General features: G+C 44.6%; 3 protein-coding genes across 31 annotated transcripts in view; 1 reads left to right on the top strand and 2 right to left on the bottom strand.

Moving 5' to 3' along the window:
• The window catches only part of mogat3a (monoacylglycerol O-acyltransferase 3a), an 8,407-nt gene extending 5,865 nt beyond the window's left edge, over nt 1-2,542 (bottom strand). Inside the window, exons 1-4 of one of the 2 annotated variants that reach the window (XM_084712079.1) lie at nt 2,160-2,542; nt 1,506-1,684; nt 1,356-1,416; nt 889-1,032 (exon numbers count right to left, since the gene is read on the bottom strand). In XM_084712079.1, the coding sequence (XP_084568205.1) occupies nt 889-1,032; nt 1,356-1,416; nt 1,506-1,684; nt 2,160-2,253 (478 nt within the window). In that variant the 5' untranslated portion in view covers nt 2,254-2,542. The remainder of the gene's footprint in view (nt 1-888; nt 1,033-1,355; nt 1,417-1,505; nt 1,685-2,159) is intronic. The other variant, XM_084712080.1, reaches the window with a different exon arrangement.
• Nucleotides 2,543-7,050: 4,508 nt separating this feature from the next.
• LOC146305093 (uncharacterized) lies at nt 7,051-13,257 on the bottom strand. 27 transcript variants are annotated; one of them, XM_084712169.1, is made up of 11 exons: nt 12,991-13,245; nt 11,915-11,996; nt 11,758-11,838; nt 11,423-11,545; nt 11,202-11,238; nt 10,400-10,485; nt 9,886-10,241; nt 9,796-9,840; nt 9,637-9,670; nt 9,546-9,579; nt 7,051-9,419 (listed from the first exon to the last, which is right to left on the bottom strand). In XM_084712169.1, the coding sequence occupies exons 1-7, from the start codon at nt 13,003-13,005 to the stop codon at nt 10,225-10,227; spliced, it is 441 nt and encodes a 146-aa protein (XP_084568295.1). In that variant the 5' UTR covers nt 13,006-13,245; the 3' UTR covers nt 7,051-9,419; nt 9,546-9,579; nt 9,637-9,670; nt 9,796-9,840; nt 9,886-10,224. The 27 variants fall into 27 exon arrangements, with proteins under 27 accessions (XP_084568295.1, XP_084568291.1, XP_084568298.1 ...); XM_084712165.1 differs by having other exon boundaries at nt 9,637-9,715; nt 9,796-10,241; XM_084712172.1 differs by lacking the exons at nt 9,546-9,579; nt 9,637-9,670 and adding an exon at nt 9,682-9,715 and having other exon boundaries at nt 9,897-10,241.
• A 5,108-nt stretch (nt 13,258-18,365) lies between these two features.
• Nucleotides 18,366-25,806, top strand: LOC146305092 (uncharacterized). Of its 2 annotated transcripts, none has more exons than XM_084712011.1 (7): nt 18,366-18,501; nt 19,612-20,116; nt 20,968-21,525; nt 21,609-22,008; nt 22,666-22,767; nt 24,460-24,534; nt 24,623-25,806. In XM_084712011.1, exons 2-7 carry the CDS (start codon nt 19,667-19,669, stop codon nt 25,528-25,530), a joined length of 2,493 nt encoding a protein of 830 aa, XP_084568137.1. In that variant the 5' UTR covers nt 18,366-18,501; nt 19,612-19,666; the 3' UTR covers nt 25,531-25,806. The 2 variants fall into 2 exon arrangements, with proteins under 2 accessions (XP_084568137.1, XP_084568138.1); XM_084712012.1 differs by lacking the exon at nt 18,366-18,501 and adding an exon at nt 18,529-18,692.
• The last annotated feature ends 176 nt before the right edge of the window (nt 25,807-25,982 follow it).

Below are 25,982 nucleotides of genomic sequence, written 5' to 3'. Positions count from 1 at the left end.
ACTCATAAGGGTTTTATTAACAATCTCAAGCAGAATATAAACTGTTAACAAGTTTCTTAGACTGCTTAAAAAATGTCGTATAATCTCATAATAACATGTTTATTATGCTGTTATTAACATCTATAATGTCTTCCTAACACATATTAATGTTAATAAGCCTTATTACCTATTAACTAACACTTATTACAAGCACTTTCATATAAAGTGTAACCCACAAGTTACAGAATCGTCTTTGACCACCAGGTGTCACATGACCCAGGTGAGTCTGTGAGGTCATCATCAGAGAGCAGCGAACTGTGAACAGAAAAGCTGCGACACAAAGTGATCACTTCAGATTAATGATCAAACTGATCGATCGATCGCTGGAACAGCTGAACCCATGTGACCCCGCTCTGCCAGCCAATCAGAGAGCAGCTCTGTGCCTCCTCCTGCACTGACCTGTCACACAGTGTTTACTCAGACAGACTCTGGATCTGGACCAGTTCCATCTGTCATCAGACTCAGGCTGTTCTGAGTGACATTTGAGCTGCTTAGAACCATAGTTTTCATTATCAATCAATCTGCTGATCATTTATCAATGATCAGCAGATGATCAGTTATCAAAAATGTTGTTCCAAAAGCTCATGGTGACATCAGAAACCAGAAAATATCCACATTTAAGAAAATAAAATTACAGAATTTGTACTTTTCTTCTTGGAAAAGACTCAAACCGATTAATCAATTATTTGTGTTCAATTTAATGATCAATTAACTGATTATTTGACTAATCATTGAAGTTCTAGCTCATAGAGATGCTGATTCAACAGCAGGTTCACAGGTTGCTCACAATAAAAAGACACTCCCGCCCTCCTCTGCCTCTGATTGGCTGATGTTCTGACAGGTGTGTACCTCCACACATGATGTAATCTCTGAAGAGTGGAACCCTGAACCAGAACGGCAGCATCAGCAGGTGAGACCTGAGTCCAGGAAACAGACGAGAGAACCCTGACGCCTCCGTACAGAAGTTACCAAACCCCCCAGCAACCAGCACACCTGCAGAGAGACAGGTACAGAGAGACAGACAGGTCAACACAGGTACCAGGACACCTGCAGAGAGACAGACAGGTCAACATGGGTACCAGCACACCTGCAGAGAGAGACAGGTCAGAGAGACAGGTCAGTAAGACAGACAGGTCAACACAGGTACCAGAACACCTGCAGAGAGACAGGTCAGAGAGACAGACAGGTCAACACGGGTACCAGCACACCTGCAGAGAGACAGGTCAGAGAGACAGACAGGTCAACACAGGTACCAACACACCTGCGGAGAGACAGGTACGAACAGGTAAAGACAGACAGACAGGTGTGTTTCTCACCGTGTGGATGAAATCCAAAGATGTAGTTTTTCTTTGGATCCAGATCGACTGTCTTAACCAGCTGGAGACACAAATCAATGATCAATAATCAGAGTGATCAGTATTGATATCTCCTCAGTGTGATGGATCAGATCAATAACCTGAGCTCACCGTCAGAGGGAAGTAGTCCCTGAAATATTCCCAGACTCTCCAGCTCCTGACCCACTGTGACCTCCGACCCCCACTGCTGGGAGTGTCCCAGTCCAACCACAGCCAACCAGCATAGAGCAGAGCCAGCATCCACCAATCAGAGAGAGCCAGGAGGACGAAGGCTGCCAGACAACACTGAGCTGACACAGACACACAGACAGGTGAGAGACAGGAGAGAGACAGACAGGTGAGAGACAGACAGACAGAGAGGTGAGAGACAAGTGAGAGACAGACAGACAGGTGAGAGACAGGTGAGAGACAGACAGGTGAGAGACAGACAGACAGACATGTGAGAGACAGGTGAGAGACAGACAGACAGGTGAGAGACAGGCAGACAGACAGGTGAGAGACAGGTGAGAGACAGACAGAAAGGTGAGAGACAGGTGAAAGACAGGTGAGAGGCAGACACACAGACAGGTGAGAGACAGACAGGTGAGAGACAGACAGAAAGGTGAGAGACAGGTGAAAGACAGGTGAGAGGCAGACACACAGACAGACAGGTGAGAGGCAGACACACAGACAGACACACAGACAGACAGGTGAGAGGCAGACACACAGACAGACAAATGAGAGGCAGACACACAGACAGCTGAGAGACAGACAGGTTTATGGTACCTAACGCCAGGAAGGAGAAGAGCCACTGCAGCACCGCGGCGGTCTGAAGTCTCCTCCGCAGCGGGATGTTCAGCGGGGCGAACTCGATCCTCATGCCGGGGGTCGCGCTCCTTGGCACGGCTTGGAGCGCTGAGACCTCCCGGTGCGTCCGGCTGTGTGTCGGAGCTCCTCCGCTCCTTCTGTTTCTGTCTGTCTTTACCTGTCTGTCTCTCTGTCCCCTGTCTGTCCCCCTGTCTCTCTGCCTGTCTGTATGTTGTCGAGTTGTTCTGCGGTAAATGAACAATATTTTCTTTGTTAAATAACTTTAAACTTTAATCTTTCCTCAGACGGACTCAACTTCCCTCAAACTACACAAACACGTTCCCCTCGCTGCGACACTGCGCATGCGTACCGGACCCGCCTCTCTGGGTGTTGTCCTCTTGGCCAATCAGAATTCGTGACGACACGTGTCGGGAACGAGCCTGGAGTCGGGCGCGTTCACGCTCATGAGGAGTTCATGGTAAATGAAAAAGTTCTTCTTGAAAAGAATCATGAAATCATGAATGAAAAGTTTTCATAAGTTCATAAAACCTGACTTTAAATAAAACTTTTAACTAAATGTTTGATTATTGATCAGAAACATCCCGTTCATATTGATTTGAAATGAAACTAAAGATTTCATGATCAATTTATGTATTTATTAAGTGACAGGAGTCACACCACGAATATATAATATAAAAAACTTCACTACATCTGAAGCTGATTTATTTCTGTAGCATCACAGTTTGTGAAGATGAAAAACTAAATGAATCATGATAATAAAGTCGTTGTGTTTCATCAGATTTCTTCACTGTTTCATTAAAGTTTCTTCTCACTGAAACGTTGTGAAAGTGTTGCAGAGTTCATGTGAACATCATGAAACTGAAGAGTTCAACACATCTGTTCATGTTTCATCACAGTCAGTTCAGACGTCTGAACTGATCGAAGTCTGACTGAAGATGAAAATATATCTGATCAATTGATAATAATAAATAAATAATAATATTCGATTAATATATTGTAATCCCATCTGATTTGACAGGTTATGTCAAAATATTTCATTTGAGGCGAAAAAGTCAAAATATATTTGTGAAGTTTTCTGATGAAAGACAGTGTTGCCATGGTGACGTCAGGATGATCTGAAATCTGAGCCTCTGAGACAGAGGAGACAGACGTCCTCTCAGTCTTTACTGCAGTAGAAGTAAAAGTAGAAGTACTGATTCAACTTGTTTACTGCAGTAAAAGTGAAAAAGTTCAGGTTCTGAAATGTCCTCAAAGTATAAAAGACAGAAGTCGTCCTCTGAAGGACACGTTTGTGTTCAGATTTAAAAAGCAAATACTCAAGAAAATTACAGATACCCCAAACTTCAAAGTATAGTAATTAAGTATTTGTACTTAGTTACTTCTCTCCTCTGAAACTACAGTTGAGATCAACGTCTGTTTAAAACACAAACATGTTAAATTATCAGTTATTTTATCGTCCATTGGTTATTGGTTAATATCAGTTATCAGCTGACACAGATCCAGATGGTTCCACATGGAGAACATGTTCTCTGATGACATCATGTGGACGATCACAGGCCGTCATGCAGTTTGACTTCAGCTGTCTCACAGTGTCGACACAGAGGGTGGACGTCCTGATCAGATCCCAGAGGACAGAGGACAGACTCAGTTTCTTCATCAGGTCAACCTCTCACACGGTTCTCTGTGGTCAGAACCTCCAGCAGCGGTTTGAGAACGTGTGACAGACACATGAGGCCTCAAGAGTCTCTGTTCTAAGTGGAACATGACAGTAAGATGTCCACCATGTCTGTTCACCCTGTCTTACAGTGGCTCAGTGTCTGTGACAGAAACAGAAGAGTCACTCTGTCTGTACCTGTCTGTCTGTCTGTCTGTCTCACTGTCTGTCTGTCTGTCTGTCTGTCTATCTCTGTCTGTCTGTCTGTCTGTCTCTCTGTCTGTCTCTGTCTGTCTGTCTCTCTGTCTCTCTCTCTGTCTCTCTCTGACTATCTGTCTGTCTGTCTCTGACTCTGTCTGTCTCTGTCTGTCTGTCTGTCTGTCTGTCTGTCTGTCTGTCTCTCTGTCTGTCTCTGTCTGTCTGTCTCTCTGTCTCTCTCTCTGTCTGTCTCTGACTATCTGTCTGTCTGTCTCTGTCTCTGTCTGTCTCTCTGTCTGTCTGTTTCTCTGTCTCTCTCTCTCTGTCTGTCTCTGACTATCTGTCTGTCTGTCTCTGACTCTGTTTGTCTACCTGTCTGTCTCTGACTCTGTTTGTCTACCTGTCTGTTTCTCTGTTTGTCTCTGTCTGTCTGTCTCTCTGTCTGTCTCTGTTTCTCTGTCTGTCTCTGTCTCTCTGTCTGTCTCTGTCTACCTGTCTGTCTCTGTCTACCTGTCTGTCTCTGTCTCTGTCTGTCTACCTGTCTCTCTGTCTGTCTACCTGTCTGTCTCTGTCTCTGTCTGTCTCTATGTCTGTCTCTCTGTCTGTCTACCTGTCTCTCTGTCTGTCTCTCTGTCTGTCTACCTGTCTGTCTACCTGTCTACCTGTCTGTCTCTCTGTCTCTGTCCCTCCTCCTCCACCAGGAGGTGCTGCAGGATCAGAGGAGCTGAAGACTAACAGACAGACAATGTAAGAAAAAGGTTCTCACTAGAACACACTGTGTTGGTTCTACATGAAACCCTGGAATATAAAGGGTTCTTGGTTGGATCTCCTGGTGGGTTCTTGTTAGCATCTTAGAAGGTGGAAAGATTCAGGATAGAACAAGAGAGGTTTCTGGGTGGAACTGTTATACCATGGAGGGGTTCTGTGTAGAACTTCTCATAGGGGGATCAGGGTGGAACCTTTCACAGGCGGTTCTGGGTATAACTGTAAACGTTCTACCAGGGTTCTCTTATGTGAACCAGCTGTAGAACCATTATTGTTCTAGTTGGCAGAATTAATAATCTGACTTTAGTTTCAGACGACAGAGAACTTTTCTACAACGACTCGATTAATATTAATATGTTCTGCAGGAACCTCCTGGTTCTATATGAACATTTGTCACTTCAGACAGAACATGAAACATATTTAACTTACATCATAGTTTAGTTTTTGTTTTTCTCTGGTTTTGATTTTGTCTTTAATTTTTTTTTTTCATTTTATATTTTGCAAATAAAGAAGAAAAAAGAAGAAAAGGATCCATCATGAGGACGTCAGACCTCGTCAGGCACCTCGTCATCTTACTGAGACGATATAATAATCAAGAAATTATTCTAATAAAGATCAAGATTAAGAAATTAATATAATATAATATAATATAATATAATATAATATAATATAATCAACAAACTGATCAGAAGTCAGTTTCAACACGTTTTTAACGTTAAACTTCTCAGACAGAAACTGATCTGAACGAATTCGTCACTTATCAATAAAGTTATTCAGATTTGAATCAAATGTTTGTTTAAATCAACATGGTAACGCTCTTTCTGTGTGTGTGAGACAGGAAGTTTCTGTTTCTTCCTGTCCGTTGCCATGGTTACACCTGATAAGGTGAAGTGTAAGACTTCATTCATTCCTGCGTCGTCCAATCAGCAGTCAGATCAAAGGACAGGTGTGTAGATAAGAAACGTTTCCTGGTTTGAAGGAACATTTTGAGAACGACGGTGACAAAATACCTTCTCATGTTGGTGACGATGATCAGTTTACTGACGCAGGAAATTAGTTTTGAGACATGAATGAAATATTTCAGAGTTCAGAGTTTTGATGTTGTGATGATTTAAATCTTTATTTATATGTTTATATAATAAGTGGCTGTATTTTAAAATATATCACATAAATGTAACAGACATTTAGACTGTATATACATGTAGTTCACATATTTTATCAGATATGTGTGTGTGTGTGTGTGTGTGTGTGTGTGTATGTGTGTGTGTGTGTGTTCAGGATTTTATTTGTTGTTTTTTATCACTAACGTCCTTTCAAATACATTTATAACTTCATCAAACATTTCTAATCATTTTAATAACTGCATCATCAATATGTTATCAAACCTCTTAATAAAACAATAAACAATAATGTTCACAATGTTAGAATAAAAACTGTTTAACTGTTTGTTCCTGTGATATTTAACAGACAAACATGTTAAAGTGTTAAAACACACAGCGGCTGGTCTGTGATCAGAGTGACTCCTGTGGAGAAATGTCCCCCGCAGGGTCCCGTACAGCAGACAGTCCTGTCCAACACACCGTCCCCCGTCCTCTCATACTGTGGACAGCTGGTGACGTCATCCAGGATCCAGGATGTGAGGTGGAGGTTCACCCCTGTGTTCTCCAGCTTGTTCTTCAGGGTGTATTTAATACAAAGCACAGGAGAACTCAAAGAACCTGATTCTCATGGTGCTCCAGGTTCACTGATTTCCCCTGTGATTTTTAAAGATGGTTTCCTGTGTGTTTTTACTTATTTCCTGTGTGTTTTTACTGGTTTCCTGTGTGTTTTTACTGGTTTCCTGTGTGTTTTTACTTATTTCCTGTGTGTTTTTACTTATTTCCTGTGTTTTTACTGGTTTCCTGTGTGTTTTTACTTATTTCCTGTGTGTTTTTACTTATTTCCTGTGTTTTTACTGGTTTCCTGTGTGTTTTTACTGGTTTCCTGTGTGTTTTTACTTGTTTCCTGTGTGTTTTTACTGGTTTCCTGTGTGTTTTTACTGGTTTCCTGTGTGTTTTTACTGGTTTCAACAGCCCAGTAGGATAAATAATGAAGTGAATTGAAGTGAACCAGTCTGTTCATGATTAAATCAACACAGATTAACTTCAGTCTCTGAATCATCGAGTTCTTTTATGTTTTAAATGTGGAGTTTTTTAAAAAATGTCATTGTTTGTACAAAGAACAATAAATCTGTCAGTTTGAACGTCAAACTTTATTTATTCAACATTTGGTTAAAACTGAGAACCAAACTGTAAATGACTCACAAACACATGAACTGTAAACAACATTACATACAAACAATAACAGTGAAATATAAACAATAAAACAAAATAATGAAAGATGAGGAACAGAACAACATGCAGAGACAGAAAGAGAACATCAGAAACAGCTGAGAACCTGAAGACTGTTCATGTTAAAGGTTCTGTAACGTTCCTCCTGTAGAACAAGGAAACTACATAAGGATGAAGGCTCATGACATCATACTGAGGGTTCTCAGCTCAGTTCCTCAGTTCTAAAGTCTGAATGACGGAGCTCCCAGTTTCACATGTAGTTTGATTTGTGTGTTAATTTAATGTTCTGTTAGGGTTCTAGCAGCCTGGAGCTCCTCATATGACTGTGGTTAGCAACACAGCTAACGTTACGTTAGCTCAACTTAGCTAAATAAACAGAACAAAATCTGCCTCACAGAATGTTCTGTGAAGGGTTCTTGAATGTTCTTTAAGTTCCTCAGATGAATCTGGGTTTTTGTGTGCCGTTCCCATAGCTTAAAAAGAACAGGCAGCAGAACATCAGAACGTCATGACCTTTCTTTGTTTTAGTTTCCTTGCTGTAGTAAAATGTCTAGAGGCTCTGGAGGAGTCAGGTGCATCATGGGAAATGTAGGAACCAGTGATTTAGGAGTTTGACTCACACTGGACTGTGGACTGTTTCCAAAGAGAACTGATTTAAAAAAATGATTCAGGTTTTATTAATAAGGATATAAGATATTTTCAGCACACCGTCAGTTTCAGTAAAAGAAAAAGATGCTGTTTGCAGTGATTGAAGAAGAGCCAATCACATTCTTCAAACACTTTGAATTTAATCCATCATTTATCTCACAGCAGAATTTCTCTTAGTTTGACCACATTTTGAAAAGCATTATATTTTATTGTGAAAAGCATTGTAGTTCATGTCTGCATCTGCCAGTGGTCCTTCACAATAAGAGCAGACTGTAGATGACGTGTAGATATCCACATGACTAATATTAGATATCAGCAAAAATTAAATAGCTTTTAACTCATTAATTATGATTATTTTTAATTACATTTTTTTTCCATTTTAATGAGTTCTTTAAACAAAACTGACCTGAGTGATATGAACCAAACTACATTTTATAACGATACTGATATTTAATCTTAAAGCCTTTATCGACTGATAACACTGACCTGCTGATATTATCCTGTATCCTACAGACCTGAGTCCAGACCTGAGTCCAGATCAGAGTCCAGACCTGAGTCCAGACCAGAGTCCAGACCTGAGGATGGATTTCTGTGGATCTCAACATTTCACCTTGTTTAAATAAAAGGAAGACTTTTATTTTGTAACAGCCTCTGACCACTGGACAGATAACACCTGGCTGATCACAGGAAGTGATGTCATTGCATGTTGTTCTGTCACTCACTCATGAGCAGCTGTTCTTCAATCTGATTGGCCAAAAAGGGGAGATTTAGTATTTGATGGACTACATCTAGACGACCTTGAACTACACCTGAACTAAACCTGATCTACACCTGAACTACACCTGTGTGGGGCTGTAATGAATGATTTGAAGTGCTGTTTGTTGCCGTGGTATTTGAGTGTAAAATCAGTATTGAACTGTTCATATATTTTCATGGTTTGTTGTTACTCATGGTGTCGTGTTTTGTCCATCAGCGTCCAGCTCGTGTTGAAGTTGCTCCTCCTCCTCGCTCTGTCTCAGGTGTTGTTGCCTCTGACTCGTATCCTCCGCTGCCTCCATCATCTCTCAGATCACCTCCTGTCAGACAGAGTCAGCAGCTTCAGGACGAGCTGGACGCTGATGGACAAAACCTCGGCACCACGATGTGTTAAAATGAGGACGTATTTCTGACATCCGTCTCTCAGAGTGAACGTCACTCTTCAGCTCTCACTCTGCTCACACTCAGAGAACTAAAAAACATCACAACACGACTCAGTTCATACGGATCAATACAACTCTGAGCAGCATTCTGATTGGTCAGCACGATTCTGACACTCAAAGCAACGTCACAATAATTTGCATAAATATCAATCGCCTGTCTTTTTTTTCGTCTTGACATGATGGAGCTGCTGACGACTTTAACTCACATTCAGCTGCTTCACTTCACAGTTGAGGTCGATGGATCGTATCAGGTGATCAGGTCTGATATCAGATCCAATCATCTCAACCAGAATCAGAACAATACTGGATCTGATATCAGATCAGTGCTTCTCTAACCGAGATCTACATTATATATCACTGAATACACTAAAAATACTGAGATATCATTCATGAGCCATATCACCCAGCCCTACCTGGACTACACCTGGACTTATACCTGCACTGAACCTGGACTTATACCTGCACTGAACCTGGACTTATACCTGCACTGAACCTGGACTTATACCTGCACTGAACCTGGTCTACACCTGGTCTACACCTGGACTTATACCTGGACTACACCTGGACTTATACCTGCACTGAACCTGGACTTATACCTGCACTGAACCTGGTCTACACCTGGTCTACACCTGGACTTATACCTGGACTACACCTGGACTTATACCTGCACTGAACCTGGACTACACCTGGACTACACCTGGACTTATACCTGCACTGAACCTGGACTTATACCTGCACTGAACCTGGTCTACACCTGGACTTATACCTGCACTGAACCTGGACTTATACCTGCACTGAACCTGGTCTACACCTGGACTTATACCTGCACTGAACCTGGTCTACACCTGCACTGAACCTGGTCTACACCTGGTCTACACCTGGACTTATACCTGGACTACACCTGGACTTATACCTGCACTGAACCTGGTCTACACCTGGTCTACACCTGCTCTGAACCTGGACTACACCTGGACTGAACCTGGTCTACACCTGGTCTACACCTGCACTGAACCTGGTCTACACCTGCACTGAACCTGGTCTACACCTAGCGTACCCCTGAACTCAAACTGGACTACATGTGGGCTGAAGTGGGGTGCAGTAGGCCTGGTCTGCACCGGGACAGGACCTGGACCACAGTCCTGCTGCCAGTGGACGTGGTCTCTGGGAGAAGTTGGTCCAGACGGCGTTGACGCTGAGAGAAAGTCTGACTGGATTCAGATCTGCTTCAGTCACAGAGGATCCAACCCTGCAGAGGAGATAACGAGGTGTGTCATGTTACCTGTTGTCACCATGGCAACACATGCATGTTCTCTGACTGTCTACTAAAAACATGAGCCATGACTGCAGTGTCCTGTATCCAATCAGGTGGGAGGAGTCTGATGTCAGGTGGGAGGGGTTTGTTACCTCGGAGTTTGTCTGGTTGGCGTTGTCTGCAGGACAGCAGGATGAGGAACAAACTGATCAGCAGAACGAGGAACAAAGAGAGAACTCTGCAGAGAAAAAAACAACAAACAATCAGACTCTCCTCAGGATAATTATATTAATATGATGGCCCCGCCCCCTTCCATCACCTTCCAACAGCTGATTGGCTGATCATCTAAACCAAACTCTAATATTCAGAGTTGTGGTGAGAATCTCAGATGGACTAAACTGATCTGAGGTCAGTCTGTCATCTGTTCAGCCAATCAGAGACACTGTTCAGTTTGTACAGAAGCCCAGCAGGTTCAGTTGATCCTCAGTTTATCAGACCTGCACTCGTGTTTCAGCTCCTTTTAGGATTTAAATTTTACTGTCACTTCAACTGTGTCACACACACACACACGCACGCACGCACGCACGCACGCACGCACACACACACACACACACACACACACACACACACACACACACACGTCTAGCTGACATGAAGAAAAGTGGAAGCTAAAATTCAACTCAAAGAAAAGTTCTGTTTCAGTGTTTGAAGAAAAAGAAAATTAATTATTATAATGAGTGGAATCATAATTATATTTCATTTAAAATACCTGCAGCTCAATGTGACTAAATGTAAGTAAATGTAACATGTATGTTATTTGAGATGTAAATTAGAACATGACCACTCTGGGCTTCTGTAGTTCTGACAAGAATGAAATCACTGATGTTGTTAATCAACAGACATGGCCGCCACCCGAGAGCAGATTATTGATTATTAAAGGTGATTGATTCTTACATCATAGCGAGGACGACCCACACATCAGGAGCAGAGACTGTGGAGGAGGAGGAGGAGGAGGAGGAAGAGGAGGAGGAGGAGGAGGAGGAGGAGGAGGAGGAGAAGATGAAGAGAAAGAAGAGTTACCAGACAAAAACAAAGGAAGTGGAGACGTTCAGACGTCGTCTTGAGTCTAACTTTAATCTAACGTTTCCCTCTGAGCTGCTGTCAGCTGAGTTTACCTGCAGCTTCTGATGTCTGTGTCCGTGTGACGGCAGCGGTGGGTCGGACGGTTTGGACGGTTCTGTTTCCACACAGCGAGTCAGAGAACTTAGAACATTCAACCAGAGTGACCTGATCAACAGCTGCACGACACAAATCAATCAATCAGACTGGAGGATTTTACCAATAAATCACAACAGTAACAGATTATTTCAACACATTTACATTTATTGGTGATTTATTTACGACCAACAGAAAGCAGAACTGTTCATTGATCAGCTGAGACTGATGTCACTGGTGTAAATGTCACCGGTCAGACTCAGGCTCAGGTGTGTGACGGTGCAGGTGTGTTTACCTGAGCAGTCAGTACACGGTTTACACTGGACTCCTGAAAACCAGCCGCCGATCACAGAACAGTTCTTGGTCACAAAGTAGCCTGCAGGTTACAGACAGCAGGTCAGTTTGTTTCATGTTTCCACAGACGAGCCTCTGGACTGTGATTGGTCAGTTACCTTCTGCACATGTGGGACATGGTGGGAGTTGTGCACTGATGGGGTCAAAGGTCATCTTCAGCAGCAGACATGTGATGCTCACCTGGAATCAAACAGAGAGTCTGTCACACCTGATTCAGCTGTTACACTCACTTCCTCCTCTTCTTCCTCTTCCTCTTCCTCTTCCTCTTCATTCTCAGAACAAACACAAACTTCACCAGACAAAAGTCACTGGAGACACTTTTACAGATTTAACTGAACAAACTAAATTAATTTCAACTCTCTTCTTCTGTGGTAATGATGCTCTCTTCATATCTAACAGCTCCTGACTGGTTCAAACTGGTCATGTGACGTCTCAACCTGTAACCTGTGATGTGGGAAAAATGACCAGAGCACAGGAACACACTGTACTGCTTCAGTGTTCCACACAGTTCTGCTGAAGAACTCGTCTGTCTGAGAGTTTGGGCACAGAAGAGAAGAACAGTCTGATTTAATCTGTATTGATCTGTATTGTTCAGCCTCTCGTTGAGAAGAACACTGAAGGCCTGACGGTGGAACCAGTGAACCTGTGAGGTCAGACTTAGAACACCGAGTCACGACTGCAGGACAAAGTTCTGTTGGTCTGAAAAACTGACTGTCAAACAGGTTGTTTCTGTCTCCAGGCAACAACATTCCACTGAAACACTGCACTGACCTGTTACCTGCATACCTGAGGAGGCCCCGCCCCCTCCACACACACACACACACACACACACACACACGTCTGCAACAAAACACACCAGGACATGTGCTGCGTTCAGGCGTCCTTCATCTCTCGTAAACTGATAAACTGTTCAGTTCAAGAACCACATCAAACTCAGGTCAACAATAAAAACCAGTGAAACCAGACAAGTTCAACTGGGACCAGATAAACACAGAAACTCTAAAAGACTTTAAATATCACAAGTTCATTAAATCAAATAATGTCTCCTGACAAAACATCACCACAAAATACAAAAAGTAAAAACCTGATCACACAGAGACGAACAGCAGCGTCGTAGAAACAGTCGTCACACTGAACACATGATGTAAGTTCTGTCCTCTCCGTCAGCACTCACCTGGAGTCCGTCCATGATGTCGTCACGGTAACACAGATCAAACTGACACAGAGAACCAGCTGCAGGAGGTTTTTATCAGCATGAGCCACGCCTAGTCTCCGCCCCCCTCTGTGTGTTCTGTCCTGCTCTGTGACGACATCAAACACACCTTTTTACTGTCGTCAGGGCCAAAGTTTCAGACGCGTCCTCCAGGCAGAATTAACTTTCACAGAGGGTCCCTGAACTGAGCTGAGCCGAACCGAGCCGAGCCGAGCCCAGCCGACCTGAACTGAACTGAACTGAACTGAGCTGAACTGAACTGAACTGAGCTGAGCTGAGCTGAGCTGAGCTGAGCTGAGCTGAGCTGAACTGAACTGAGCTGAACTGAACTGAACTGAACTGAGCTGAGCTGAGCTGAGCTGAGCTGAGCTGAGCTGAGCTGAACTGAACTGAACTGAGCTGAGCTGAGCTGAGCTGAGCTGAACTGAGCTGAGCTGAGCTGAGCTGAGCTGAACTGAACTGAGCTGAGCTGAGCTGAGCTGAACTGAGCTGAACTGAACTGAGCTGAGCTGAGCTGAACTGAGCTGAGCTGAACTGAACTGAGCTGAACTGAACTGAGCTGAGCTGAACCATGAAAAGACGTGTTGAAAAGTTACTGAACTGCATCTGAACCATCCTGAAGGAAAGTGTTGAAGTTGAAGTGTAAGTTAAAGCAGACACCTTCATGTCTGTGTTAATGTTTCCATCAGATGGAGGCCCGTCCAGACTGAGAATCTGGATTCTGTGATCCTGAACGATCCAAAAACTACAAGATCAGTTTGATCTGAAACAAGAAGAAACAGAAACTGTCAGGTGTTTCTCATCAGTTTCACTCAAAGTTCATTCAGTGACATTTTTAAACATCCATCCCGTCTTTTATCATTCAGACTCCGCCTCCATCACTGCAGCTTCACATCTGTTCAACAGACTCATCAAACAGGTGGACAGTGTTCAGAGGACACAGCTGCAGGAAGTCATGTGACTGAGTTTCTACACATTTACACCTGTCAGAAACATATAAATACATATTAATGGTTCAGTACAGAACACATTGTGTACTGCTGAAATATAAACTTACCTGTCTCCAGACTGAGGTGCAGGTCATGTGGGTCACCTGACAGGTGGGTCACCTGTCATGTGGGTCACCTGTCAGGTGGGTCCTGTTGTGTCACACCTGCTTTCAGTCTGGAAGGTGATGGAGAAACGACGTGTCTGTATTTCTGCATGGAACCCTTGTTCTCCATTGTTTACTGATAGCTGATTGAGTTCACCTGCTGGAAGCCTCCTGACTCCGCCTCCCTTCACGTACCTTGACCTATCAAAGGAGAAACAATAGAGAAGTGTCAGTCGCTGTCAGTGAGTGTCTCCTGTTACAGGTGTGTCAGCCACAGAACATGCAGGTATTTACTGTATGAGACACTGGTGATGTTGAGACAGTCACGTATTCACACTCTGTTTAAGTCATCTGGTTACTATGGTAACGAGTGTGAGGAGAGGGGGAAGCCACCGTACTGCAGTACTGATACTCCAGTAAAAGTAGAAGTACTGATTCAACTTGTTTACTGCAGTAAAAGTAAAAAAGTTCAGGTTCTGAAATGTCCTCAGAGTATAAAAGACAGAAGTCGTCCTCTGAAGGACATTTCTGTCTCTGTACAAAGACAACTGAACCTGAAGCTTTTCTCCACCACAGAGTCTCTGTCTCTGTAAGAACATGAGACAGACAGAGTCTCTGTCTGTCTCATGTTCTTACAGAGTCTCTGTCTCTGTCTGTCTCATGTTCTTACAGAGTCTCTGTCTGTCTGTCTCATGTTCTTACAGAGTCTCTGTCTGTCTCATGTTCTTACAGAGTCTCTGTCTCTGTCTGTCTCATGTTCTTACAGAGTCTCTGTCTGTCTCATGTTCTTACAGAGTCTCTGTCTGTCTGTCTCATGTTCTTACAGAGTCTCTGTCTGTCTCATGTTCTTACAGAGTCTCTGTCTCTGTCTGTCTCATGTTCTTACAGAGTCTCTGTCTGTCTCATGTTCTTACAGAGTCTCTGTCTGTCTCACGTTCTTACAGAGACTCTGTCTCTGTCTGTCTCATGTTCTTACAGAGTCTCTGTCTCTGTCTGTCTCATGTTCTTACAGAGTCTCTGTCTGTCTCATGTTCTTACAGAGTCTCTGTCTCTGTCTGTCTCATGTTCTTACAGAGTCTCTGTCTGTCTGTCTCATGTTCTTACAGAGTCTCTGTCTGTCTCATGTTCTTACAGAGTCTCTGTCTGTCTGTCTCATGTTCTTACAGAGTCTCTGTCTGTCTCATGTTCTTACAGAGTCTCTGTCTGTCTCATGTTCTTACAGAGTCTCTGTCTGTCTGTCTCATGTTCTTACAGAGTCTCTGTCTCTGTCTGTCTCACATTCTAACAGCTTTTATCTTTACGTCTTTACGTGTGTTTTATCATTACGTCTTTTAACATCTTTTTCTTTTTGCATTAAAATGAACAAACTCTCCTGTTTTTAAATGTGAAACATAGAAAGTTCAGAAAAATAAACACTGAAGTAAAGTACAGATATCTGAGAACTCTAACTTAAACTCTACTGAAGTACAGTAACTGAGTATTTGTACTCAGTTACTTTACTCCTCTGATAATAAATATGTAAACATGTTTGGACACAAGCAGCATTTGAAGATGACTCAGCTGGATGAAGGATATCTGAACATCAGTCAGTGTGTCTGCAGGTATGTCCCAGGTGTTGACCTGTCTGTACCTGTGGTACACACACACACACACACACACACACACACACACACTCACACACACACACACACACACACACACACACACACACACACACACACACACACAGCTCATGCTAACGATGACATCACACTGAGGTCGTAGGGAGTTCCAGCAGCAGTTTGTATTTTTTGTGTACATGAGAAATACCCTGATGTTTACTCCTCTGTGTCCTCTGAGCTCACTGCACACACTCATCTGTCCCACAATGCACTGCTTCTCCTCAGAGCAGAGCGAGGCTGACGGCTCTAACATCAGACTGTAGATCATCACTAAACTGAACTTTAATGTGGGAAATGGAAGATTTTGAATATTTGATGTTTTATTAAAATGATACTCAGCTGTGGTCAAAGACGTGTTTATAGATCCTTCAGAAAAAATACAGACAAAACTCATCTGTAATTAACACTGGATTATTTATAATATTAGAATCTATAAGATAAAGAAATGATCTTTGCAGTTATTCCAGTGTAAATGTCCCGTCTTTTTTAAACCAGTCTGAGTCTGTGTTAAACAGACGGTTACTTCAGGAACCTCCTCTGCTGCTCAGTAACTTAGTCTTTATCTCTCATTAAATCAAACAAACTGATCTGAGTCCTGCAACACGTTTCAAAAGAAGTTGGTTCAGGATCAACAGCAGACTGACAGTTGCTGAACGCTCCATAAACATCTGTTTGGAACGTTCCACAGGTAAACAGGTGAGTTGGTAACAGGTGACAGGATCATGATTGAGTATTAAAGGGGCGTCCTGGAAACACTCAGTGGTTGACCAACATTGATGGGGTCAGATTCAACAGTTTGTGAAAAACTGCAAACAGTCCAACAGTTTAAGAACATTTGTCAACACAAAACTGCAGGAAAAGTATTTCCTCTATTAATTAATTCATTAATTAATCCTGTTACAATCTCATCAGTTCAGACATGTTTGTATGTGTTTGGATCTATTTTTCATAAATCATATAAAAACAGAAGTGTACAGTCGGACAGACAGAACAGTGATGCAGAGGTTAGATTTGTTATTTTCTGCGGTTCTATAATTAACTTTCACTGATACTGACTCCCACTGATACTGACTGACTAATACTGAGGTTTTAATAATCCAGAGTTCACAGGAAAACAGGGACAAGTTAGAACAGGAGGACTGAGGAGGACTGAGGAGGACTGAGGAGGACTGAGGCGTGGCTCTGCTCCTGATCCAGAATCTGAATGAACTGTAGACGTCTTGAATCATTTTCTGTTCTTCTTTATGTTGTAAATAACCTCCAGAAATCATCTTCATCTCGTGAATCGTTCCTGCAGCTCCTCTGGTGACATGAATAAATGATCTGATAACTTTCAGCAGAAACATCTTTTCTCTCTCAGGGTTTCACTCCTGGTTTCCTCCCTCACTGTGAGGGAGCGGCGCCCCCTGCTGGGTCACTGTCCAAACTGTCCACAGTGTCCCTGTCCTAGAGAAACCTCCTCCACGCCGTCTGACTGATGACCACCTCAGAGTCTTCATCACCTCCTCACAGCTCTGAACCTGGACCTGCTGCAGCAGATCCACAGACCACAGACCAGGTCTTCATCATGTTAGAGTCTGAAAACCTTCAAAACACTGAAGTCACACAACAACACAAACACACCGACAGATGGAGGCAACATGAAGCACAGAGGTACAGTTACTGACGGTCAGAGGAGGAGGTCTGAGTCAGGGAGAAGAAATAAAGGATGACAAAATGAACAATTCAAAAATCTGTTTTAAATCTGTTTTAAAGTCTGTTTTAAATTAAATCTGTTTTAAAGTCATGCATGAGGTTTGTTAGAATGAACACTTTGTTTCATGTAATCTGAAATGATATTTTTTACAAACATCAGACTGAGTGCACCTGAAAATGTTGTAAAAGTAGTTTAACCAGCACTCTATGTGATGTCATTTCCTGTCACATGGTCCTTTTGCACAATATGAACAATGAATGATGGTTACACCACTTCACACTTTAGAAAGTTGACGTGACACATGATTCCTCAGATGAATTAAAATATTAAATATAAATTATATATATCAGATCATACTGATGAAGATTTGAGTTGATTATCTGTTTGATTGAGAATTTCACTATTTGGCACAAAGTTTTCACCACGCAGACATTTTTACCTTCATTCCTCACAATATTCTCTAAAAACAGATTAAAACCTGAAATGTCAGACTGGGTCCTTGAGGATGGAAATAAAATTGTACTTTTGTGGCTGGTTACTTGTTTCAACCTGATGTCCACATCTTTGTTTTCATCACCCAGGAAACAACTGAAAACCTCCTGTTACAACCTACATACTGTTAGCTTCTGGGATGCTAACAGTATGAACGTAAACAAGCTAACAGCTGTTACCAGTGATGTCATCATTTAATGCCAGAGGTCACCTCCTAACATGCAAATGTTCCACTAAAAGAAGTTCCAGCTTCCTGCACTTAGTCACCGAAGATGTTTGTGATTGGTTGAAAATGCAAACATGGCAGGAAGTTTTCTCCCTGTATGTGAAGAGACGTCTGACCATGAGAGACTAACTCTTCAGGTAAAATACTGTCTGAAGTACAACCACACTTCAACAATACGAACTGTCCCTTTACTGTGTCATGTCTGACTGTGAGGCAGCAGGAGGCGCTGGAGTTCAGAGTCTCCGTGTTTCTGTCAGAATGTAAACTGAGCAGAAGAAGAAGTGGAGTTTGGTGCTGTCAGCAGGTCAGGACCGTTTCAGGCCTTTAAAGTTCATGTTGTGTGTTTGTGTGTCTGTTAGCAGCCGCTCGGTTCTGATCCACTTCTCTTTATCAGTGCAGGATGGAAGCTAGCTGCATGTTAGCTCCTGATGCTAACAGCCAGCATGCTACCGTTAGCTTCTCTCCGGCTAGCTGTTAGCATGTAGCCTTTAGAAGGTAAATACATTTCCATTATCGGACACGCCCTCCTCTGCCGGCCTCTGTCAGTCTGTCCATTGTTATCAATATGTTATCAATATGTTAATTGATCAGTTAGTGTCAGTCAGTCTGAACACAGACAGAGAAACACAGAACAGCATCCTGATGTCGGCTGTCTGGACCGGTTCTAGTCAACAAGGGGGGAACACCAAACTCCGTTCTAAAAACCTCTGATTTAATGTTTGTTGGTTTATAATTACATCTGGAACACAGCTGAAGACTTTGTGGTGATTTTGACTTTATTTGAATTAATTCGGCATGTAGTTTAAATATGAACCCGTTTAAATCAGTGCCCATTAAACGGGTTGACCCTGTTCACTTTAAACCCCCGCGGTGCGTTTAGTACGTGAAGGTCCATGAATCTAACACGAGATTCAGCACTTCAAGTGAAAAGTTTGACTAATAAGGGACGTTTATGAGTTTGGCTCTGGCCGAATCTAACCGTAACAACGTCAGATTTTATAAACGCCTTGGATGAGTTTCTTTAAGGTTCGTTTATGTCCAGATAAGTGGAGAAACTTTAAACTGGCTGGTTTTTGTATGGAGTTTGGAGTCTCATGTTATATTAGTCTGATTTTGTGGTTCTGTTGTAATCTGAGTCGGTCTGATACCGTTTGATTGATTAGGTCTGAGGGAAAACCTTGATCTACTGTTGCTCTGCTGAGGTTTGGTGTCCACAGTTCTTTTTCTTTTGTTGTCTGAATGACCTCCATCAGGTGTGTTTTACCTGTAAACACAGTGCAGCGTCAGGTTCATGTTTACATCATTCACACTGGATTTAAAACACAAAAATGATCAACATCTCTCCTGAAACCTCACCTGCCTGCAGCATGTTGATGTTTACCTGTGTGTACCTGTGTGTATATTTGATCATCAGGTCCTCTGTTACCGTGGAGACCACTGTTACTACAGAGGACCACACTGAGGTTGCCATGGCGAACAAGACAGAGCTCCATGCCTCTGACCAAACCTCCTCTCCTGATGAAGAGCCAACGAAACCCGCTGGCCGCCGTCCACGCCGCAGAGCAGGTACCACCTTAGGTAGGCGGGGCCAGAGAGGGAAGAGACGGGGGCCGGTAGAGAAGAGGCGGGGCTCTGGTGAGAAGAGGCGTGGTCAAAAGGAGAAGAGACGGGGGCAGGAGGAGAAGAAGGAAGGCGTGACGGTCAAGAGGACGTGGAGCGACGGGAAGCGACGGTGGGATAAGAAACATTACTGCGTGTTCTGTCGGCGGCCGCAGGTGAAGATCGCTCGTCACCTGCTGAGGAAACACGCCGACCAACAGGAAGTGGCGGCTGCCAGCACGCTGCCGACAGGCTCCAAACAACGCCACCTGCTGCTGGAACACCTGCGCTGCAGGGGCAACTACATGCACAACATCGAGGTTCATTTACCTGACTACCTGTCTGTGCACCTGTCGCTTCACCTGCTTACCTGTTCACCTTTCTTTCTTTTTACCTGTCGATCTGTTTACCTGTGTTAGTTAACTTCCAGCTGCTCTGTTTTCCTTAACAAAACACGTCACTGTTTTCTGACCAGCTCAAACTTTAGTTGGCCTCGTTCTCGACCAGCAGAGAAGCACAAACTTCTCGTCCTTTAAGAAAAACTTGGCTGAATTAAAGGATCAATACGATCGAATATTAGAAGATTAAAAACAGAAAACACAGACAGTCTGACAGCAGCTGTCACGGTTTTTAACTGACCCATGGAAACCTCACAGTCACAACTAACAACCCAGTGCTCCCACTACAGCCCTCACTCCTGTAAACCAGTTGGCTCCATTTCCTGTTTTCAGGTGAGGTGGAGGCAGGACGTATCGAGCCTCTGGTTTTTAACAGATCAACTGGAGTGAAGGAAAGAAGAGATGCTGCTTGATGAAACTCAGCTGAGTTCAGTCTTTCTTCAAGGAATTTGATTATTTTGATCAGTCCATCTCAAAAAAGCAGCCGTTTTAAAAATTTAAACCTCATTAAGTTTAAGTTTCACATGAATATTGGATCACTGGAGTTTCTAAAGTTTTGGTACGACATAATTAAAAGTAATTTAAATTTTCTTTCTTTCTTTCACATAGTTTTAAAGTTTAATGCAGCATAATTTAAAGTTATGGTTTTAATTTGGTTTGTTGTTGCATCCCAGCCTGCCTGTCTGAAACTACCTGTATAACTCTGAAGTCTGGCTGTCAGTAATGACCTGTGTCCCTCTGTCCACCTGTCTGTCCACCTGTCTGTCCCTCAGGTGATCAGACAGGGCAGTGGAGAGATTGTCCCGTGGCGTCAGCCCTCAGAGGACGTTGATGCGAGGAACTACCTTCCCTGCCCCCTCTGCCTTGGTTTCTTCCTCCGAGCTGATCTCTGGAAACATCAGGCCTCCTGTCGTAAGAAGATGACCTCTGACCCCTCTAAACACGCGTCCTCAGACCCCTCCAAAGACGCGACCTCTGACCCCTCCAAAGACTCGACCTCCACTGCTGAAAACACCTCCGACGCTGTGAAAGACATGACAGGTAAGTCGGCCTGTGATCCATCAGACGACATGACCTCCAAGTCCTCAGAGGACACGCTGTTTGACCCATCAGGAGACACAACCACACCAGACCAGACTGGGACCAAACGGTCCATGACCTCTGACCCCAGTGTCGATCAGAGCCTGACCTCTGACCCTGGGGCGGAGCGGCCCAGGAAGCGCAGCAGGGTCCAGGCTGCAGCGTCCCGCCTCCTTCCAATCTCCAGCGGAGCATCTGAGAGCTGCAGCGAAGTCCTGCATCGCATGAACCAGGACCACGTGTCACACCAGGTCTGTACACCTGTTCACCTGTCCATCTGCCTGTCTGTCTGTCCACCTGTCTCTGTAACTCTTCTCCTCCTCGCTCTGTCCAGGTCAAATCTGACTGGTTGATCTGTAAATATGGAAACAAGTTGATGGGGAACCAAGATGGCAGCCAGCGGAGGTACGATTATGTCAGTCAGAAGCTGAGGGAACTCGGCAGGTTCCTCCTGGCTGCCAAGTCTCTGGACTCGGGCATTCACACCCTCCAGGACATTCTGGCTCCAGGTCGCCTCAGCCTGGCACTCGCTGCTGCCAGGAAGGCGTCCGGATACCGCTGGAGCCGCCCGCCACTGGCGGTGAAGACGACACTGAAGACGGTTTGTGAAATTGCCATCGGAGAGAGTCTGCAGGACGGAGACTGGGAGGCTGCAGCCAAGACCACCGACTTCTACCACCTGCTGGGGAGAGAGTGGGACAACCTGGGGCTGCTGAACCCCGACCCCGTCACAGGTAACACCCGAGTCAGTCCTGCTGACCCCGACACAGGTAACACCCGAGTCAGTCCTGCTGACCCTGTCACAGGTAACACCCGAGTCAGTCCCGCTGAACCCTGACCCCGTCACAGGTAACACCCGAGTCAGTCCCGCTGAACCCTGTCACAGGTAACACCCGAGTCAGTCCCGCTGAACCCTGACCCCGTCACAGGTAACACCCGAGTCAGTCCTGCTGACCCCGTCACAGGTAACACCCGAGTCAGTCCCGCTGAACCCTGACCCCGTCACAGGTAACACCTGAGTCAGTCCTGCTGACCCCGTCACAGGTAACACCTGAGTCAGTCCTGCTGACCCCGTCACAGGTAACACCTGAGTCAGTCCTGCTGACCCTGACACAGGTAACACCTGAGTCAGTCCCGCTGACCCTGACCCCGTCACAGGTAACACCCGAGTCAGTCCTGCTGACCCCTGACCCCGACACAGGCAACACCTGAGTCAGTCCTGCCGCTGTCTGGTTAAAAGCTGAACTTTTTCCAGAGAGAAAGAGTGGGACTGCAGACTGACTGTGTCTGTGACTCTGGTCTCTGTCGGGGTTCAGGTCTTATTAGAACATGTTTAGATTTTAGAAGAACCTCGTCATAGATCCTCACATTGAACTACATTTTCTTTCTAGTTCCTCCAGTAGGAGGAGCTAAGCTGAAGAAACGATCAGTGCAATCAAGAAGTGAGGAGTATAAAGAGCCAGGTGAAGAGCAGTCGGACCCAAGACCACAGGGTGAGTCCTGATCCTGACCTCTGACCCCAAGTCCCAACACCGACCACTGATCATAGAGAACCAATCATAGCGTTTGTTTACAGTAACTTCCTGTTAGAAAACCCCTCTGTCATGTACATACAGTTTAATGGCAGCAACATGTTGAACATTTTCTTTTTTCCTGAAGTTATTTCAAAGTGTTTCCTCCTCCTGCATGTTTGATGCCTTCATATCTCATTAATAACAACACCTGTACCGACATCAGGTGGACACTTCCTGTACTGTGTTCACACTCAGAGACAATAGAACAGCTGAGAACTGAGAACCTGTTCTGCATACAGGAAACTGATGTGGAATCAGTGAGAGTGTAGATAAAGAATCAGACAGTTTATCAAAGATGAGAACAAGGAAACACAACATATAAAATAATCTCAGCAGGACTGTGAGACGTACATCTGAAAATGACAACATGGATTGACAGCTTTTATGATTTTACACGTCTCTGCAGTTCAGCCAGGAAGTAACTGTTACTGAATGTCATGATGACTGAGTCTCTACTGGACCTGTGGACAAACTCTGACCCCCAACTCTGACCCCAACTGACCGCCACTGACCCCCAACACTGACCCCCACTGACCCCCAACACTGACCCCCAACACTGACCCCCACTGACCCCCAACACTGACCCCCAACACTGACTCCCACTGACCGCCACTGACCCCCAACACTGACCCCCAACACTGACCCCCACTGACCCCCAACACTGACCCCCACTGACCCCCAACACTGACCCCACTGACCGCCACTGACCCCCAACACTGACTCCCACTGACTCCTGCTGACCCCCAACACTGACCCCCAACACTGACCCCCAACACTGACCCCCACTGACCGCCACTGACCCCCAACACTGACCCCAACTGACCGCCACTGACCCCCAACACTGACCCCCAACACTGACCCCCACTGACCCCCAACACTGACCCCCAACTCTGACCCCCACTGACCCCCAACACTGACCCCCAACTCTGACCCCCACTGACTAACACTTTGTCTCAGTCTCTTCTTTAAAGCATGTAGGAGAGAAAACATGAAAGTCCATATCTAGTCCATATTTAGACTCACAAATCAAACTCTGAACACTTCACTCAGTAGAAACTGAGGATCATCTCTGACTTTCATTGTTAAAACTTCGATCTGGAAACAGTTGGTCTTTAAAAAAACCTACAGAACTGATCCACAGTCTGCATGACGGTTCTTCACAGTGAGGCGGTGACATGCAGATGTTTGTTAGCAGCCGTTCTCGCTGTGGTTCAAGTGAATATTGTACATTAGAGATGAAGATGGCAGATATGTTGGTCTGTAGACGTGAAGAACTCATTCTGACACAACAAAAACACAACAGTTCTTATTTTTAGCTAATTAACACGGATGTAAACATACAGATGAATATTATGTCACATTTCTGACATATTCTGACAATAAATCCACTAAATCTGACACACTGGCCCTTTAAATCTGACCTGTGATCTACGACTGACCCTGATACACTGAGACCCTTCACTGACCCTCGACTGCTCGTCGTAAACCTCAAGTCCTGAACCTGAATTTTAACTATAAATCTTTACCTGTGAATCTTAAAGCTCCACCCCCTGATGTGTTTCATGTGTGAAGTCACTAGATGGTGCTGTCTGTCTCTCTACCTGTCTGTAGCTCCGTCACAGACCAGTAACCGACCAGTGACCTCCATCATTCCACCAGAGTCCAGACTGCAGACTCCTGTCACAGGTGGGTCCTTCTTGATTCAGCTCACTCTAAATCTCTTATGTCCAGGAGGTCTGTCTGGTGTCTCCTCACAGTCCGGTCTGTCTTTCAGTCCCCGTCGCTCCGAGGAAGGTCCGACGTCGCCCGTGGTCATCTGCAGAGAAGGAGGCGGTCTGGAGACAGTTGGGAGTCCACGTGCTGGTCCAGTCAGTACCAGGGAAGGAGGTCTGTCAGCGCTGTCTGGACCTGGAGCCTGTCCTCAGAGGGCGACACTGGAAAGACATCAAGAACCAGGTCCACAACCAGATCCAGAGCCAGAAGAAGCAGCAGTTCCACGCTCAGATGGACCTTCAGGAGAACCAGGAACAACAAGACCAGATCCAAAACCAGAAGAAGCAGCAGCAGTACCCGGTGCAAATGGACCAGCAGGGCAAGAACCACACCCACAACCAGAAGAAACAGCAGTACCAGCCCCAGATGGACCCTCAAGACCAGGACAGTATTCAGAATAAGAAGAAACAACAATACCACATCGAGTTGGACCACCAGGACCAGGACAGCATGCAGAACCAGAAGAAACAGCAATACCATACCCAGCTGGATCACCAGGACCACCTTCAGATTCACAAGAAGCAGCTGTGTCACACTAGACTGGACCATCAGGACCACCTTCAGATGCAGAAGAAGCAGCTGTACCAAATGGGTGAGCAGACCCAGGGACTGCAGACCGCCCTGGATCGGGACACTTCTATATTGACAGGTACTCTTTATGGACCTGACGGGTCACATCGAAACCCTGGACCGTCATTACTGGAGCGGGACCCCATCAGCAGTCCATACCCACTTCCACAGAGGACCCTGGGGCCTCACATGGACCAGCTGCTGTCCAGAACAGAGTGGACTGACGAGTCTTTGGCCCAGCATTACTCAGTCAGCAGACAGCTGGACAGAAACCTGCTCCAGGATGGACCCCCAGGAGGACCACCTGCCAATCCACACTCTGGACACGTCCACTTCTAGTGGACGTTAATGACTGTAGTAGATAAGGAAACCACCTAAAGGACATCTGTGATGAGTGTCTGAACCTTCTGTGTAGACCATGTCCACCACAGGACCTTAAAGACCAGGACCTTAAAGACCAGGACCCTGAAGGGTTCTGTTTACTGAACATTTAAAATATAAATAACATTTATAGAAGCTCCAGTTTTTTCATTATTGTGTCTCACAGCTGAACTCTTCTGTCAAAAACAATGTACAGATGATGAGAAATTAAAGAACAAAACCAGTTTAGTCAGATGTTGTTCCACCATGAGTCTTTAGAACAGCTGAAGTTCTCCTTCTCAGAGGTTCTTTAAGTGTGTTGGACGGTGGAGGAGAACGTTGTCAAAAACACGACCAAAAAAATCTCTCACATGTAAAACCACCAAGAGATGAAATCAGTTCATAGATGCATCAGAGTTCTTTATTCAAAC

This window comes from Lutjanus erythropterus, chromosome 23 (genome assembly GCF_056507025.1).
Source record: "Lutjanus erythropterus isolate fLutEry1 chromosome 23, fLutEry1.hap2, whole genome shotgun sequence".
Taxonomy (NCBI): domain Eukaryota; kingdom Metazoa; phylum Chordata; class Actinopteri; order Lutjaniformes; family Lutjanidae; genus Lutjanus; species Lutjanus erythropterus.
Note: the sequence above shows the minus strand (reverse complement) of the source record. Positions and strands in the feature narration are given on the sequence as shown.